A 17673-nucleotide genomic window follows, 5' to 3' on the forward strand; every position below is an offset into this window, starting at 1 on the left:
GTTTTCTTGATTGTTTTGCATATTATTTTTTCTGTTTTAATTTTTGTATCATGTAAGAGCTGGCCACAAAGCTTTCATAACAGAAGATGTTCGCAATTTCTAAATGAAAATGTCAGCTATAATGCATATGAAAGAGCCAATTATAGTGCCTATTATGCTCCCATCTACTATGCTTCCATTATAAAGACCTCAACATTTTAAGAACCAACCCAGCCACTGTGGGTAATAAAAATTAGTTGACAGTATATCTATTGCAAAGGTGCTCACTAGTGATGAGCGAATGTGCTCGCCACTACTCGTTACTAGCCCGATTATCATGGTACTCAGTGTACTCGGCGAGCACCGAGCATTTCTGGGATTTCTCGGTGGGAACTTGGGTCTCCACCCAGCTTTTTTGGCGGACTTTACAGACCCAGTCATGATGCAGGGATTGCCTGCCAGGCAATGAAAAGCTGCATCCATCTTTGTTGTGGTCGTGCAGTGATTGGCTGGCCGCACAGCATCACCAGGGGTATAAGAGACCGGACTCTTACTTTGCTCTATACACATCAGTGCAAGGCCTGCAGGCACTGTATGTGTGTATATAGATCATTGCATACATCAAGAAGGTCCATTCCCTTCCTGTGTTCTGGTGCGGCTGCTGCTACCTGAAGGATATATTGGCCGCATATACCTAGCTCCAGGCTTGGAAAATATTTTTGGCCAGGGCTAATAGAGCTTTTTTATTGCAAAGCAATCCAGAACCCTTTTTTTTCCCTCCATGTGTTTTTTGACAGTGCACAATACAGCCAGATCCTTTTCCTAGCACAGCATGAAAATCCCGCAGTTTTAAATGGGTCCCAAACATCCCTTTTGAGTGCGCAGAGAAATATTTAATTCTTATGTGGTACAGTTGAGTAGATTCTTTTGTGTCTTACACAATTTCTTAACACTATTTTGCTGAACCCCCCCAAAAATACATACAGGCCACATATTTTACAGTGTGGTATATCTGTGACATGCCTCATCCATCCATCTGCTAAAAATTTTGGTCTTTTTAGCCCTAAATTCAATTATTTTTCCTGTCTGGCATTGTACTAATATACAGAAGTATTTAGCAAAAAAATAAAAAAAATACAGGCCACATATTTTTCAGTGTGGTATCTCCGGGCCAGCTCATATCTGTGCGTGCTCAACGTTTGGCCAGTTTACGGTGGTTTTCTTTTTTTTCCTGGGTGTCACAATACTTATATACAGCACTAGTTAGCCCAAAAATAAGAAAAAAAACAGGCCACACATTTGTCGTAGTGGTATCACCATGCCAGCTGATATCTGTGCGTGCTCAAAGTTTGGCCAGTTTACGGCAGTTTTCTTTTTTTGTCCTGTATGTCACAGTACTTATATACAGCACTATGTTGCATTATTTTAAAAAAACAGGCCACATATTACATTAGGGTATATCTCTGACACGCCTCATACATCCGTGTGATTACAATTTGTGGATTTTAGGCCGGTATTCCAGTGTTTTCCTGTCTGGTACTCAAGTTATATACAGCACTATGTTGCATTATTTTAAAAAACTGGCCACATTTTTCAGTGGGGTATATCTGTGACACGCCTCAGACATCCGTGTGATTACAAATTGTAGATTTTAGGCCGATATTCCAATTTTTTCCTATCTGTTACTCCAGTTATATACAGCACTGTGTTGCATTATTTTAAAAAACAGGCCACATTTTACAGTGGGGTCTATCTCCGACATGCCTCATACATCCGTGTGATTACAATTTGTGGATTTTAGGCCGGTATTCCAGTGTTTTCCTATATATCCTATATCCGTGTGCCAAAAATTGTGGCATTTTAGCCCTAAATTCCCTTTTTTTTGCAGACTGTCACTCTCATCATATCCAGCACTCTTTTTTATCCAAAAAAAAATAAAAAATAAAAATTTTTTACAGTGGGGTATGTTGGTAAAAATAATTCTTTTTCAAGTTCCTATGGCAGCTTCATGACTGTGTTAAATGTTCCAACTACTACCATCATCATCATCTTCAGCCTAGAGACAGTCACTGTGCAGATAGAAAGTCTGAGTAGCAGAGGGAGAATGCTTAGGCGGTGTTGTACTCTGTCTTGTACTCTGTCTCTGTATTACAAGGTATAAATCTTCTCGATGAAATCATGACTGGAAGAACCATAGCAAGATAACTTTGAAGATCACAGGGACAGGATCGCAACTACTGAAGCCTGGTGTTCCTGGGCAGGATTCTGATAAGCCCTCACCTACTAATACTGAACTGGTTGGATGATGACGTTTAAAAGGAGCACATGCATTTTCTATAACTGAAGCTAGATATTTTGACATTTTGGCTGCATTTCAAGAGATGTCATTTGGAGATCGTGGTGGTCAGAGATGTGACTTCTACACCACCACACGAGCTGCCGCCTCTCCACCGCCCGAGTTGCCACACCCCCCACCTTCTGTCTCTTTCCCAATCTCCTGCAGAATGAATGTCCGCAAGGACAAGGCCCTCTCCCCTCTGTAACAGTCTATCATTGTAATTTTTTTTTTGTTAAACGATATCTATTACTTTGTATGTAACCCCTTGTCATGTACAGCACCATGGAATTAATGGCGCTATATAAATAACTAAATAGTAATAATAATAATATATGGGTGTTTCCACAAGACAATCCATCAAACATGTTATTGAAGGACGTTTTTTTTTCTGACAACTCTGTTCAGCTGTGCACAAACTATGTCAACTTGGTAGCTGTATCCCAGTCGGTGTTGGCACAGTGTCATGTTGACTACAGTCCCCAGATGTTATGTAGGTCCCTAATCTCACCTCTACTTCAGCAGCATGATAAATTAATAGGAAAAGCATGTGGTATTGGTGTAGCTGTTGCTTTCTTGACAAAGAAACTCAATAACGTCAATGAGGTGGTTAGCCGCACATGGAAAGGAGAAATAGTAAAGATGACAATTGACAAGTAGTTTTACATTTGAGGTAAAACACACTTTAACAAGTTGCTTTAATTCTTACAACATTATATTCCAAAGCCTTGAAGAAAAAGATGAATATATTGTGAAGCAGATAGGTATAAATAATCACACAACTGATATTACATAATTCTAAGCATTCACAACCTATCAGTGGGGAAATTATTTTCCACAAAACATTTCAAGTATGAGACTAGTGTCATCTTGTGGAATGATATGAGCCACAAAGTCCTTCAAATTGAAACTGTCCTGGATGTACTGTACAATTTTCTCTAGAAAATTGGAAGTACATGCCTTTTTTGCTGCTTGCATTAAAGAACTGATTTGCCAGATATGTACGGAGTCATGATGACCTGGCTGTGGGTACCTGTGCTGTGCCATGTCCGGAACTGTCAAGGCTGCATCCCCTGTTTCCCAGCGGAAGGAATAGGGTAATGGACAGGCCCATTACACAGAAAGAGGGGTCGTGTTTAGACAGAGAACCTGGCCGGAAGCTGAGGGAAAAAAAGCAAAGCAGGAGTGAGTCCCCAGCTGTGAGCGTGTGAGCAGCAATGTGGCCAGTGCACTATGCACAGGAAGCACCGACACTGTGGCAAAATGCCTTGTGACCTAGAGGCATGGGGCCAGCTTAAGTGAAAGTGTGCAAGACATCAAAGATTTATGGCGTGGACAAGCAGCACATAGGAGGCTGAGTAGCATGCTCCTTAGAGCAGAGGCACTGCAAAGGACTGTTCCCATTGTCTCCCACCACTAAAAACTGTACTGCCATATAGCAAGGCGCCGTTTGCCCATTAACCGCCAGTGAGGAGCCGTGTGCTCCTTGACCGTGAGTACAGCGCACATGCACAGTAGAGGGAGCCAGTTCATGCCACGTGTTCAGCGTGGATAACCAATAATTATAAGGCACAGAGGAATGACAGAGTATGTTGGTACGGTCAGCATGGTACTCCCTCAGCATTTTCCAAAACTTTGCACTCCTTGTGAGAGTCCCCCGCCCTTCCAGGACATGGCAATGGGAGGGTCTGAGAAAACTCCCAAAATTTTGCCAGTGTTCCACTGCCTTTGCTGGCTTGGAGTTGTGTCTTTTTCACCTGTACTCCTTGCTTGGCCAACAAACTATGACCTCTGATGCCAGTGTTTTCAGATGTGAATTTTTTTAATAATTCTGCAAGAAGGATCCTCTGTTCCTCCAACATTTTAGTACACCTGTCTGCCTCTGGAATAAGAGATGTAAAGTCCTCCTTGTAGTGTGGGTCTAGAAGTGTCACCAATCAGTATTTCCCAACACCCAAAATATTGATAACGCGAGGGTGATGGGAAAGGCAGCGTAACATAAACTCAACCATGCGTGCAAAATTGCTAACAGTTAATACTTCCGTTTCCTCACCAAGAGGACGACTGACTATGCTCTCCTCCATCTCCTTGTCCTCAGGCCTCCAACATTTAGATCTAACCTCAGTAATATCGTTGTACAAACATCGTAAATATATTCTTGTAAATACACCCCTGTATTTTTTATCTCCCCCACCTCATTTTTGATTGTAAGTTGTGACGAGCAGGATTGTTTTGCTTGGGTTTAATTATTGTTATCATTGTTACTTATTGTAGATTGTAAGCTGTCTCCAGCAGGGTAGTTTTGTTTTGGTTTAATTATTGGATTATTGTTATCATTGTTACTTAGGACTGTTGTGTTTGAAACTGTTAAACTGTAAATACGTTTTCGCTCTATAATAACTCTCAATCTTCAAATTAGAACACAGATAAGTAGGAAGGAGATGTAAATTATGGTGTAATTGAAGCTCACCCTCTTGGTGGATTCCTCAAAGTTTTGGAGGATGTTACATATGTCAGACATCCATGTCCACTCCTCATATGTTATGTGTGAAGACAGAACTGAATACCAACAACCTTGTAGATGCTGGTAGACTAGTCACCAACTGCCCTCTTCTGCTCACAAATCCTTTCCAACATCTGTAGTGTAGAGTTCCAAGGCCTGTGGGCATCACACACCAGTCGGAGAGCCAGGAGCTGCAAGCGCTGCTGAGTCGCGGCAAGGGCGGATGAAGTTGTTGCTGACTTTCTAAAATGGGTATTTAGAGCATTGTACTTTTCCAAGCAGATCTGCCAGCTCCGTGTCGCTTTTCAAAAAATGTTGACCAATTAGGTTAAGCGCATGAGCCAGGCATGGTACATTTGTGAGCTCGCCTCGCCACAGAGCAGCCACCAGGTTCCAGGCATTGTCACACACAACCTTGCCTGGCTGTGTTTTTTCAGCGGTCTCAGCCACCGATCTGCCTGCTCTTTCAGAGCTGTCCATAACGCATTGTGGGTTTTGTCACAGAAGCATATTAACTTCAGCACAGCCTGTTCCCGCTTTGATTTGGCAGTGCTGCAGTGCTTCCAGCTTGTGACTGTTGTGCTACCTTTTGTAGTATTTATGCTTTGATTTATGTTTTCATTATGTTTATTAATAAAAATCGATATTTTAAGCATTAAAAACTCATGTTTTTCCTTTTCTTAATTGAATGGGAATTAGTCTTGGTGCTTTTGTAGCTGGAGGCTGACGAGGAGGCGAAGGAGGAGGTGCAGGAGCTGTACACTGTGGGGGCAAACCAGATTGACGTAGGGCATGCAATACTCGGTGTTTGGGAGGATGGCACCCTACCAAGGTCGGAGTGGGTCTTGGCTTCCACTATGTTAACACAGTGTACCCTAAGTGAGATGTACTGTCCCTGACCACAAGCACTTGACCACGTGTTTGTGGTTAGGTGGACTTTCCATGTAACAGCATTGTGGAGGGCACAGGTATGTGACGGCACATCGGGACAATTATTCCCGCATGTTCGTGGCCTCGGGGTGATCCTCGACTCTGCCCTTTCTTTCAAACTCCCCCAAAAAAGGCCACACTATGTTGATATCTACCCCTTGAGGCAAATGTTTAGTGTATGGGCATTCCGAGTCTAGGAGACACAATTCTTTAAATTGGTCCTATTTGTTAATCAGGCCTTCCTCCAGTTCTCATCATCCACAACCACCGCCACTAGATCAACAGGGTTAACGTGTTCTGTGGTGCTACAGCCAGGGTTGAATTCCGAACAAGGGTGTGTGGTTGTGCTGGGCGTAAATGAAGTGTTATGAAAAATGTTGAGGTGTACCCTACAGGGGAAAATGTTTGACAGCCAACACACTTAGTGTATGTGCATTCTGAGTCTAGGAGACCCGCTCCTTTAAATTGGGCATAATTTTTAATCAGGCTTTCCTCCACGTCTCATCATCCGCCACCACTAGATCACTAGCATTAACGTGTTCTGTGCTGCTATAGCCAGTGTTAAATTCATAGCAAGGGTAGGTGTTTTTGCTGGGCGTAAAATACTTGTTATGGAAAAGGTTGACGTGTACCCCACAGGGGAAAATGTTTGACAGGCAACACACTTAGTGTATGCGCATTCCTAGTCTAGGAGACCCGCTCCTTTAAATTGGGCATAATTTTTAATCAGGCTTTCCTCCATGTCACATCATCCGCCGCCACTAGATCACCAGCATTAATGTGTTCCGTGCTGCTACAGCCAGTGTTAAATTCATAACAAGGGTGGGTGTTTTTGCTGGGCGTAAAATGCTTGTTATGGAAAAAATTGAGGTGTACCCCACAGGGGAAAATGCTTGACAGCCAACACACTTAGTGCATGGGCATTACAATTCTATGAGACCCGCTCCTTGAAATTGGGCCTATTTGTTAATCAGGCCTTCCTCCACGTCTATCATCCACGACCACCGCCACTAGATCAACAGGGTTAACATGTTCCATGCTGCTACAGCCAGTGTCGAATTCCGAACAAGGGTGGGTGTTTTTGCTGGGCATAAAATAATTGTTATGGAAAAGGTTGAGGTGTACCCCACAAGGGAAATTGTGTGTCAGCCCAATACGCTTAGTGTATGGGCATTACAAGTCAAGGAGACCCGCTCCTTTTTAATGGGACATTTTTTGTTAAGAGGCTCTCCGACATGTTTTTTCCAAGGGGGGATTGGGGTTATTGGGGTGCATATGACTTGGTAGCAGGGCAGGCCTTTCAATCAATGCATAAGAAAAGTGAATGGGGGTACAAAATGAATAATGTGAAGTGGATTTTCCTGTGCCTATCCAGTATGTGGATTCAAAGGTATATTGGTGTGCTGATAACTTGGCAGCAGGGCAGGCCTTGCAGTCAATGCATAAGAAAAGAGTTTGGGATTACAAAATGAATAATGTGAAGTGGATTTTACAGTGGCCATCCAGTACGTGGCTTGAAAAGCTTATTGGGGTGCATGTAACTTTGGGGCAAGCCAGGCCTTGCAATCAATGCAACATTTTTTATGGAAGCAGTCCTGGACATCTCGTGAAAGGGGTATTGGGGTGCATCATAATTCTTGGCAGCCTATCCACTCGCTGCATAGGCAATAGCATTTTAGGAGACCCACTGTTTAATAATGGCCCTTTAAGCAGATTAATGCTGCCTGATGCCCCTGTAAAAATAGGCTCTGTGACTTTTAGAGTCCCTCCTTCATAAATTTAACAAGATGTGTCTGCTTATGTGTCACATACCACATGGCCAGCTAAGGTTGTTAAATGTTACAATGACATTTCCCAGTGAATGCATTTGTTTTGGTTGAAAGCAATGTTAAAGTTAAAAAACGCTTCAAAAATGCTGCGTTTGAACATAGCCCAAGTGGTGGAAGAACATTTTGGTCCGGGGTTAATCATTTTGCCTTATATACAAGTCTTTAACCTGGAAAGGATGTACCTTAACGTATTTCCCAGCAAAATCCTTTTTGGTTTTGTTTTGTTATGCTTTTTGGTGCACCAGTAAAAATGGCCTGAAACTCTGACATTGTTTAAAGCTGTGAAGTAGGAGTCAGGAATGCTTCCAGGAGCGATCCCCATGATGTCCCCATGTCATTTGAGCAGTGTTTCCATTATTTTCAGACGTTTTTACACCTTAAAAGGACCCCCGGGGATCACGGTAAAAATGATCGGGTCTCCCATAGACTTACATTGGGCTCGTTGTTCTGTCCGAGTACCCGAGTATTCAAACTTGCTCAACCAAAGCAACGAGCACTCGAGCATCTTAATGCTCGCCCATCACTAGTGCTCACTATGCTCCATTACGGAGCCAAGCCATGCAAAACTCTAGTCACCAAAGAGCTCCTATAGCAGCAGGCCCAGTGGACGGAAACCATTGCCTGGTACAATAATATGAACCTTCTTCATACTTTTTCTCTGTTCTCAGTTATGCATTTTTTCTTCCAGGATCAATTTGTCAATGAGATGTTAGAAAAAAATGCTTTTTTGTGCTATTATCTGAAAGTAATCTGCCTTTGAGTACTACATACAGAGATGATAAATACCTTCCTCAATGCAAATACTATATTACATATATTGAGATAAAATGGTTTACTTAATGAATAATGTAGCAATTTGTTTTATTCATAAAATGTTATTTTCTTAGCCAATAATATTTATTCAATGCTCTTACCCTACAGAAAAAAGAAAATCCAGCCTTTTGGATCAGCTTACAAACACCAGTGGGACAGTTATAGGGGTCTCTTCTTGCATTGTCATCATTCTCATTATTATCTCTGTAATAGTTCAAATCAAACAGCCTCGTAAAAAGTTCATCCAAAGGAAGGCAGACTTTGATCAAACAGTATTTCAGGAGGTGTTTGAGCCTCCACATTATGAATTATGCACTCTTAGAGGTTCAGGAGCTGCAGCAGACATTGCTGATGTTGCAGATGATTTTGAAAATTACCATAAATTACGAAGATCATCTTCAAAATGCATTCATGACCATCACTGTGGATCACAACTATCAAGCAGCACTAAGGGCAGCCGAAGTAACCTTAGTACAAGAGAAGCACCCATACTAACAGACACACCAAACCAGCCTGCTAAACCCAATCTACAGCATATGAATAGAAGAAATATCCTGGTCATGAAGCATAGTTATTCGCAGGATGCCACAGACACATGTGACATTGATGAAATTGAAGAGGTACCCACGACAAGTCACAGGCTATCCAGACATGACAAATCAGTCCAGCGGTCAGTATCAATAAATTTTTGATGAGGACATTTACTTATGGACTTGCTCGTTTCTTGAAATATGTACTTTCATATTTTTATGTTTCATCATTTCCCTTTCCATTACTTTTCGATATCTTTAAACTCTTTTAAAAATTTTAGATACTGTAAAAAAAAAATGTAGAATGTGCACTCACTCATTTATGATGAAACATATTGTTTTTCATCTCATTGAACATTTTTTAATTAAGTCTCACTGGTTCATAAGAATTTTAAATGACAATGCATCCATAGATCGTAAAACTATTACTAACCCTCCTTCAGTGAATGCTTCTATCTCAATTTCCGGGTTGCACTTTTTACTATATTGAATTATGTCATGCTCCTGCATGCATGCAATAGCATTAACATATACAGTATGTATGAAATTATTTGAAGTTTAGTTATTATAATAACCAGTTCTTATTATCGGTGCTGTTGATTAAGTATTACTAGAAATAATATTTGGTTCTATTTTATGAATCAGTAAAAAAAAATTAGCAGAGCACTTTAGTAATAAAAAAATAGGAAAAAAAACAAGAAAAATAGCTTTTTCTAAAATAATGCATACTGAATGATTGTGAAGAAGATCTGTATACAAATTGTCAGGGAAATAACCGTTCCATAAGCCATTGGATGTTATAGCACTACCTGTATGTTTATCTGTGTTTGTATTGCATGCATACTTGTGCTTATGTGTTTGATTACATGCACTACATGCTTTCTTTGCACATTAAAATCACTAATATCTCTCAAAAACTCTTCTCTTCCTTTACTGTTTTGCATGCCCGTGTTTTTGTACTGTGTGATGTGCTTTCTATGATAATTTTCTAAATGTAATCTGTTTTATGCAAACACAATGAATGAAATAGCCATAACATTCCAGGTTCTGCCTCATTGGGTCTTTAAACAAACACGAAACTGAATACAATACAACTAGGGTATGAAAAGAAGAATTAAGGTAAGGCAATATATGGCATGTATTTTTTACGCATTTTATTTAACATGGATAAGATAATTAAAGAACACTAGAGATGGGCGAACCCGGGTGTTTGTCGCGTTGTGATGTGCATGGCAGTGTGGCAAACACTGCTTCTGATCAGCGATAAAATCATCCCCACCGGTCAGAGAGCCGTGGTTCCCATGCTGTCAAAAGACAGCAGGAGCGCTCAGTTGAGATTGAAGGTATAAATTTGACCTCCGGTCACTGTTGTCAGGTGATGGGACTACTGATCCCATAATCTGACACCTGCTCCTGCTAATTACAGTGAGAGCAGGAGCGGCGGATGGGAGCATTCATTATCCGCTCCTGCGCTGTAAATAAATGATTAAAAAAAACCTGTTGTGGGTTCCATTGTATTTTTGCTAACCAGCCAGGCAAAACTCACATCTGGGGCTGTAACGCTCAGCTGTCAGCTTCAGCAAGGCTAGTTATCAAAAATAGAGAGGTCCCTATGCTGTTTTTTTAAATTATTTAAATAAATAATTTAAAAAAACGGCATGGGGTCCACCCCATTTTTAACAACCAACCTTTCTGAAGGCAGACCCCTGGGGACTGTAATTCTCAGGCTGGTAAGGGGCCATGTATATTGGCCCACAAGCCTTAAAAATAGCAGCCCGCAGCTGCCCAGAAAAGCCACATCTTTTAGATGCGCCAATTCTGGCACTTTGCCCGACTTTTCCCACTTGCACTATAGGGTTGGCAAGTGGGCTTCATATTTGTGCGGTTGCTGTCACCTTTATATTGTCAGATGACATCAAGCCCACAGCTTAGTAATGGAGAGGTATCTATAAGACATCCATCCATTATTAATCCTAGAGTTGTATGGTAAATAAAGACACAGCAAGAATAAAGTCCTTTATTTGAAAAAAGACTAAACACAGTTTTCCATTTTTATTTAAATATCTCATTCCAGTGAAGTCCTTGTTCCCCCCGGTGCTATCGGGGATCTCTCTGAGGTCACCACAGTTCAGCCTGGCTGAGAAGGAGCCTCACTGACCGGAGGTAACCTAGATAACATCACTACCAGTCTCTGAGGCTGCGTTCACAACCGCTAAGTCACCAGTGGTTCTCAGCCTGGACTGACGCATCTTGGCACCGTCCAGGTTGAAAACTGTTTATCCCCCAGACATGGATTACGCTGTGGGACAGAACGATGGACGCGTATGGTATATTGTTGTTTTTTTATTTTACTTTTGATACACAAGAACGAGGGTTTTGCTCTAATTAGGTGTTTAAATAAAAATGGAAAACTGTGTTTAGTCTTATTTCAAATTAAGGACTTTATTCTTGCTGTGTCTTTATTTACCATGCAACTGTAGGATTAGTAATGGATGGGTGACTTATAGATGCCTTTCCATTACTAAGCTGTGGGCTTGATGTCACCTGACAATACAAAGGTGACATCAATCCCACAAATATGAATCCCACTTGCCACCGCTACAGGGCAAGTATTGGCGCATCTAATACATGTGCTTTTAATGGGGTCTGCTATTTTTAGACTGGGGGACCAATATCCATGGCCCCTTACCAGCCTGAGAATACCAGCCCCCAGCTGTAGGCTTTATCAAGGTTGGTTGTCAAAAATGGGGGGACCCCACAGCGTTTTTTTTAAATTATTTATTTAAATAAAAAGACAGCGTGGGGACACCTTTATTATTGAGAACTAGCCTTGCTGAAGCTGACAGCTGAGGGTTGCAGCTCCCAGCTGTGAGTTTTACCTGGTTGGTTAAAAAAATACAGGGGAATCCACACCGTTTATTTAAATTGTTTATTTACTTCGAAGGAGCGGTTGATGAATACTCCCATCTGCCACTCCTGCTCTCACTGTTATTAGTGGCTGCAGGTGTTGGATGATGGGATCAGTAGTCCCATCAGCTGATACCAGTGACCGGAAGTAAAGTTTATACCTCCAATCACAGCTGAGTGCTCCCACTGTCTTTTGACATTGTGGAAACTGTGACTTTCTGACCGGCGGGGAGGATTTCCCCACCGATCAGAAGCGGTGTTAATCGAACTGTCATGCACTTTACAGAGCAGAAAACACTGGATGTTCGAGTCCGCCATTCAAGTGAATGAGGTCCGTGTTCGGGTCCGGGAACTGTTGTACCCGAAATTTTTGTAACTGTTCAGCCGAATCCACCGGACCTGAACATCCAGGTGTCCACCCGTCTCTAAAGAACACTTAGCAGTTAGCAAGTAGAACTAAAAAGTTTTTTTTCAAGCTCATAAATATTTGTGTCTTTAGTGGCATTTATAATTGAGGTTGTAGTTTTTGTAAAAAAAAAAAAAAAAACTTTGAACAGTTTAAATTCTCTCCAGAATGTCAACCATGTATAAACCATAAATAGGAGAACAACATAATCTTTTAACACCTACACGCTTCCTGAAATGACGTCTGGGGACTATGGCAGCTGGGGGCTTGCTTTAGGAAGGCCCTTATCACTGTGATGTTTCTGCTTCTGTTAATAGGAGTCACACACTCTGGTTTTATAGAAAACAGTAATTTGTCCTATTTACTGCAAAACTGCAGTACATAGAACAGCTGATTGCTGGCTCAAGCCAGATGCTTTAGTGAATCCTGCATTGAACAGGGGGTTTAACACGATGAACCCAGAGGTCCGTTACAACTCTAACAATCTATGATTCTAAGCCGAAAAAAAATGTATAATGTAGAAAAAATAAAAATTTGAAATCAGTAAAAAATAAAATAAAAAAATTGAATTAAATATATTTAAAAAAATTAACTAAGTATTTTATGTACTTTTACATTTGTAAAGGTCTAATCCATGAAAATATTAAATTATTAAACACATTTAGTAGACAATTTAAAGAAAAGAAATTGAAATAGCAAAATTGCTATTTCTAAGTTACTGCATCTCCAACAAAAATGGCCAAAATTGTACGACTGAAAACTAAAGCTTGGCATACAAAAAAAGCCCTCATGCAGGTACAAAAGAGTAAAAAAGTGAGGTATCTGGCCTTATGTAAACACGAACAATTTTTTTTTGAAAGTTCAAAATTTTCTCAAGCCACTAAAGCCCCCTTACACACTGCGATATCGCTAGCAATATCGCTGTAAAGTCACCGATTTTGTGACGTTGCAGCGATATTGCTAGCGATATCGCTGCATGTGATACTTACCTCCGACCGGCTCCCCCGCTGGTTATCGCTGATTGCGCGAGAAGCTGCTGGATCATTTCTCGTCGGCCACTTCCTGCGGCGCTTCCTGCTGTGACGACGAGCGACGCGTGGACGCGGGCGGGAGGACGCAGGATCGCCTCATCTAACAGGTAAGTAGCGATCCCCGTCCCCAGCGATGTCGCTGGTGAGATCTGCCTGTGTGGCAGCTCACTAGCGACCACCTAGCGATGCACCAGCAATCCTGACCGCATCATATCGCTAGTCGGGATCGCTGGTGCATCGCTAGGTGTAACGGTACCCTAAAGGAGATAAAACAACCCTTGCATATGTTTTGTGGAGATGAGGAGATTGCTTCAAGCAACCCCAGTCCATGTTCCAGGTCAGTGCTCTTGGGCCATGGACAGCTATGCAAATTTCCTTAACTTCTGGGATTCCAGGTGTTAGGAGCTGTCTACAGCCTAAAGACTATCGGACCAATGGACATAGAGTGGAATCCACAGCTCTAAAGGATGCAGACTTTTTCCAGCTTGGCGCACCGGTAATGTTGATCTTATTGTGTTTTATTAGAAATTTGTTTGCCTGTCAGTTTAAGGTGCACAAATCTTTTCTGGAAAGGGTTCAGCCTCAGAAATTGATGATTCCATTCAGTAACAGTAAGAATATGTGCGGGCTGGATGTCATGTATAGATAATGCAGACTTGAGATTGATAATCAGGTAAAGCTATAATTTGATTACTCTTGTTAGTGTCTCAGAGGCCTTAATTGAGCCATTGTTTCATATGAACCTGCACATTGACTCTTCTATGCTAATTTGTGGAATACCTGCTGATTATGTATTGCATCAGCCCACTGCAGTTTATTAATTCACACAATTTAGAACAACTATGCAGATTAATTGTACATTCAAACAATGAAGGATTACCTCTCCCAGCTCCCCCTACTCCTGTGGAAGAATGTCCTGAATGGGATCTGTGTGTATAAAGTCTCTGGCTCCCTCTGCAGAGAGAATCTTTAGGAACAGCCCAAGGGAACCATGGCTCCAACTTCTGTATTACAGATCTGCTTCATTGGCCATCACTGAAACCATAATGACAGTTGGAAAATCCAGGTTGGGGCAATTAGGTCACCTGGCGGTATATCTTTCTGTAATCGGTCAGCCTGTTAAGCTTGTCGCTACCTCCTCTTTGTGGGTACCCTCCAAAAGCGGGGTTCCACTGGTTGGGGGAGTTGGCTCCAAAGTCACATAGATTCTAATCCTCTGTGAGCCAGTGGGAGAATGGGACTCTGATATTTGCACCATCTTATCTACTTTCTGGGACTGTACAATATCTTGTTGCCAGCTCCAGCTGTATACATGTGCTATGGTTGTGGTATATGTCGGGCCACAGAGATAGAGTGAGCAACTGTGGTAAGCAAATATCTGGGTGTGCATGTAGCAGTACCCCCTCCAGCTAAAGCACAGATGACAGTAGATAACATGAGAGAGGGGCCCGCATCTTTAAAGTATCGGTCCATACCACAGTTTAATGAAGGCACCTTGGATATTGATGAACATCTCCAGTTATTTGAAAACCCCTGCCTGCTGCATGAAGTGTCAGTCGATGACTGGACCAAATTTTTGAGCTTTGGCCTGACCGGAAAAGTAAGAGAAGATTTTAATAACTTGTCTTCTGGGGATCAAAGATGATACTGTACCTTTTCCAGCGCATTACTAGAGAGGTATGCTGTCACACCTGAAACCTATTGGGGGAAATTTAGGGAGACTGACAAGCCTGGTGCACACACACACTGGGAGTTTGCCAACACATTATATACGGCATGCACTCAGAGCATAGGAGAACTAGAGGCTTGGGAAACAGAACATGTCTTGGATATATTCATGCTGGAACATTTTATGTCCAAGCTCGCAGGTGACTTAAAAGCATTGTAGAAGATAGAAAAGCGACAAATGAAGGCAAATAGTCAATCTCATGAACAGGAGCCTAGCACTTGCTGTTTTAAAATTGTGAAGAAGGAGGAGTGTGAGGAGCTGGCCACGGACTAAAGACTATTGGACCAATGGATGTAGAGCAGAATCCATGGCTTTAAGGGATGAGAACTTTTTCCAGCACGGAGCACCAGTAACGTCGATCTTGTTGTGTTTTATTACAGATTTGCTTGCTCATCAGTTTAAGGTGCACAAATTTCTCTTGGAAAGTGTTCAGCCTCAGGAATTGATGTTTCCTTTCAGAGACAGTAAGCAGAGCAAGATGTGTGGGCTGGACCAGACAAGATTGGTAATCAGATAAAGCTATTATTCCATTAGTCTTGTTAGTTTCTCAGAGGCCTCAATTAAGCCATTGTTTCATACGAACCTGTAGGTTGACTCTTGTGTGTTAATTTGTGAATACCTGCAGATTATGCATTGCATCAGCCCACTGCAGTATACTAATCTACACAGCATGGGAAAAATATGCAGGTTAATTGAACAATTGAACAATAAAGGTTTACCTCCACCTCCTCCACTCACTCCTGTGGCAGAATGTTCTGAATGGGAGCTGTGGATGTAAAGTCTCTGGCTTCCTCTGCAGAGAGACTCTTCATGAACACAACAAGGGAACCATGGATTCATCTGGTGGAATACAGATGTACTCCAAGCCCATCACTGAAACCACAAAGGCAGTTGGAAACCCAGGTTGGGGCAATCAAGTCACCTGGTGATATACCTCACTGTGCTCTGTCAGTCTCCTAAGCTTTCTGCTACCTCCTCTCTGTGGGTGCCAGCCAAAAGTCTTAAAGGTTCTAATTCTCAGCGAGCCAGTGAAAGGATGAAACTCTGACATTTGTACTATCTTGCTGGGACTGTACTATATGTTGTTGCCAGCTGGAAAAGGATGCATGTGTACGGTCATGTTATCAGTCATCTGGATTTGAGGAACAATCCTAAGGACTGTTATTGCTGGCCTGAGCTAGATACATGTACTACATTCATGGTGTCCATCGTCTGGATTTGAGGAACTATCCTATGGATTGTTGGTGCTGGCTGGAGCTGGATACACGTGCTACGTTTGTGGTACTGGAACTGGATACATGCTCTGGTCATGGCATCCATTATCTGGAGGAACATAGACTGTGACAAAGACTATACTGGTGGGACATACAAAATCTGTGTGCAAACCACAAATTGGGGGACAGTAGGTATTGACTGGTATGTGGGCAGTGGAACTACCAGCCCAGGGTTGGGATCAGGTGGATGGGGGCATTGAATTGCATTTCCATATACCTGGAGTTGCTATAAGACCATGGTCCTAAGGAATAAAACATAGTTGCACTGTTAACCTGCCTAAGTGATTATTACAACCCACAACCTCCGATCTTCACACCAGGCTTGGCTTGAGATTAGCTGGGCTGGCAAGAATTCACTTATACATTGTATGATGCAGAGATAACATCTTATGAGGCCGACAAATCAAACACCATGCTGTAGAAACCATAAGAAATTTGTGCAGCTCCTATCCATCACCAGAGAGCAATCACCTGGACTGTGGATTGGGGTTGCTTGAAGTGATAAAGTTTTGTATTGCCAAAATTTTATTGATCTCGATATTCATGGTGCTAGGTCATTTTGGCTGCATTTTGAACACTGTAAAAATGAAACCCAAAAAACAATGTTAAAAATGGGTTATTTTCACAAATTCGCCTCACTTGGAATTATTGTCTTATTTTTCAGTACACTATAAGATAAAGCAAATGATATAATTCAAAGTCACAACAAATTGCATAGGAAAACAAGCCCTCATGTGGCTTTATGGACAAAAAAAAAATAAAAAAAGTTAAACTCTTGACAAAGGAAAAAAAGTCATTTTGGACATAATTTCACACAAAACCCCAAGACATGACAGGTCGGGTGGTGGGGGGGGGGAGGGGAGGGTGATAACTGTTATTATTTTGTCCATATGGCAATTTTTAGTGTGGCCAATTTTCTGTGTGGGCAACTTTCCTCTTGGGCAATTTTCCTGTGGGCATTCATGGCTGTGGGCTTTTTTTCTGTGGGCATTTTTTTTACCTGTGGGCATTTGTACTTTGGGCATTTTTCATGGAACCGTAAAACAGCTGAGCTCACGATAGAACAGGCAGAAATGTTTGCTACCCTCTCTGCCTTACAAATATCTTTGTGCACAGTGCTGAAAAATACTGTATAAACAGCATATACAAAAGTAACTATGTTTAAGGGAGCATAGCAAATGCAGCTCTGGGATATCACAGCTCACTTTTATATAGTTAATCTTGGCTGCATCTGAGGGGACTGCTAGCAGCACTTCCTCTGGCTGATACATCGGTCATGTGATCACTGGGCCTAGGGAGAGAATAGGAGCAGCTAGGTCCTAGGGACCCAGCGAGCTCTACTATGAAGCCAAAATGCAGCATTTCCACCGGGGGTAAATATGTGAAATAAATTAAAATTAAATTAAT

At 41.8% G+C, this 17673-nt stretch overlaps 1 protein-coding gene across 3 annotated transcripts in view; it reads left to right on the top strand.

Moving 5' to 3' along the window:
* NETO1 (neuropilin and tolloid like 1) overlaps positions 1–17673 on the top strand; it is a 302715-nt gene that overhangs the window by 281918 nt on the left and 3124 nt on the right. For 2 of the 3 annotated variants that reach the window (XM_073590007.1, XM_073590008.1), the window contains exons 9-10: positions 8498–9059; positions 9964–10038. In XM_073590007.1, coding sequence (XP_073446108.1) covers positions 8498–9059; positions 9964–10024 — 623 coding nt within the window. In that variant the 3' untranslated portion in view covers positions 10025–10038. The remainder of the gene's footprint in view (positions 1–8497; positions 9060–9963; positions 10039–17673) is intronic. The other variant, XM_073590009.1, reaches the window with a different exon arrangement.

This window comes from Dendrobates tinctorius, unplaced genomic scaffold (genome assembly GCF_039654945.1).
Source record: "Dendrobates tinctorius isolate UK_male_01 unplaced genomic scaffold, ASM3965494v1 ptg000115l, whole genome shotgun sequence".
NCBI classification, from domain to species: domain Eukaryota; kingdom Metazoa; phylum Chordata; class Amphibia; order Anura; family Dendrobatidae; genus Dendrobates; species Dendrobates tinctorius.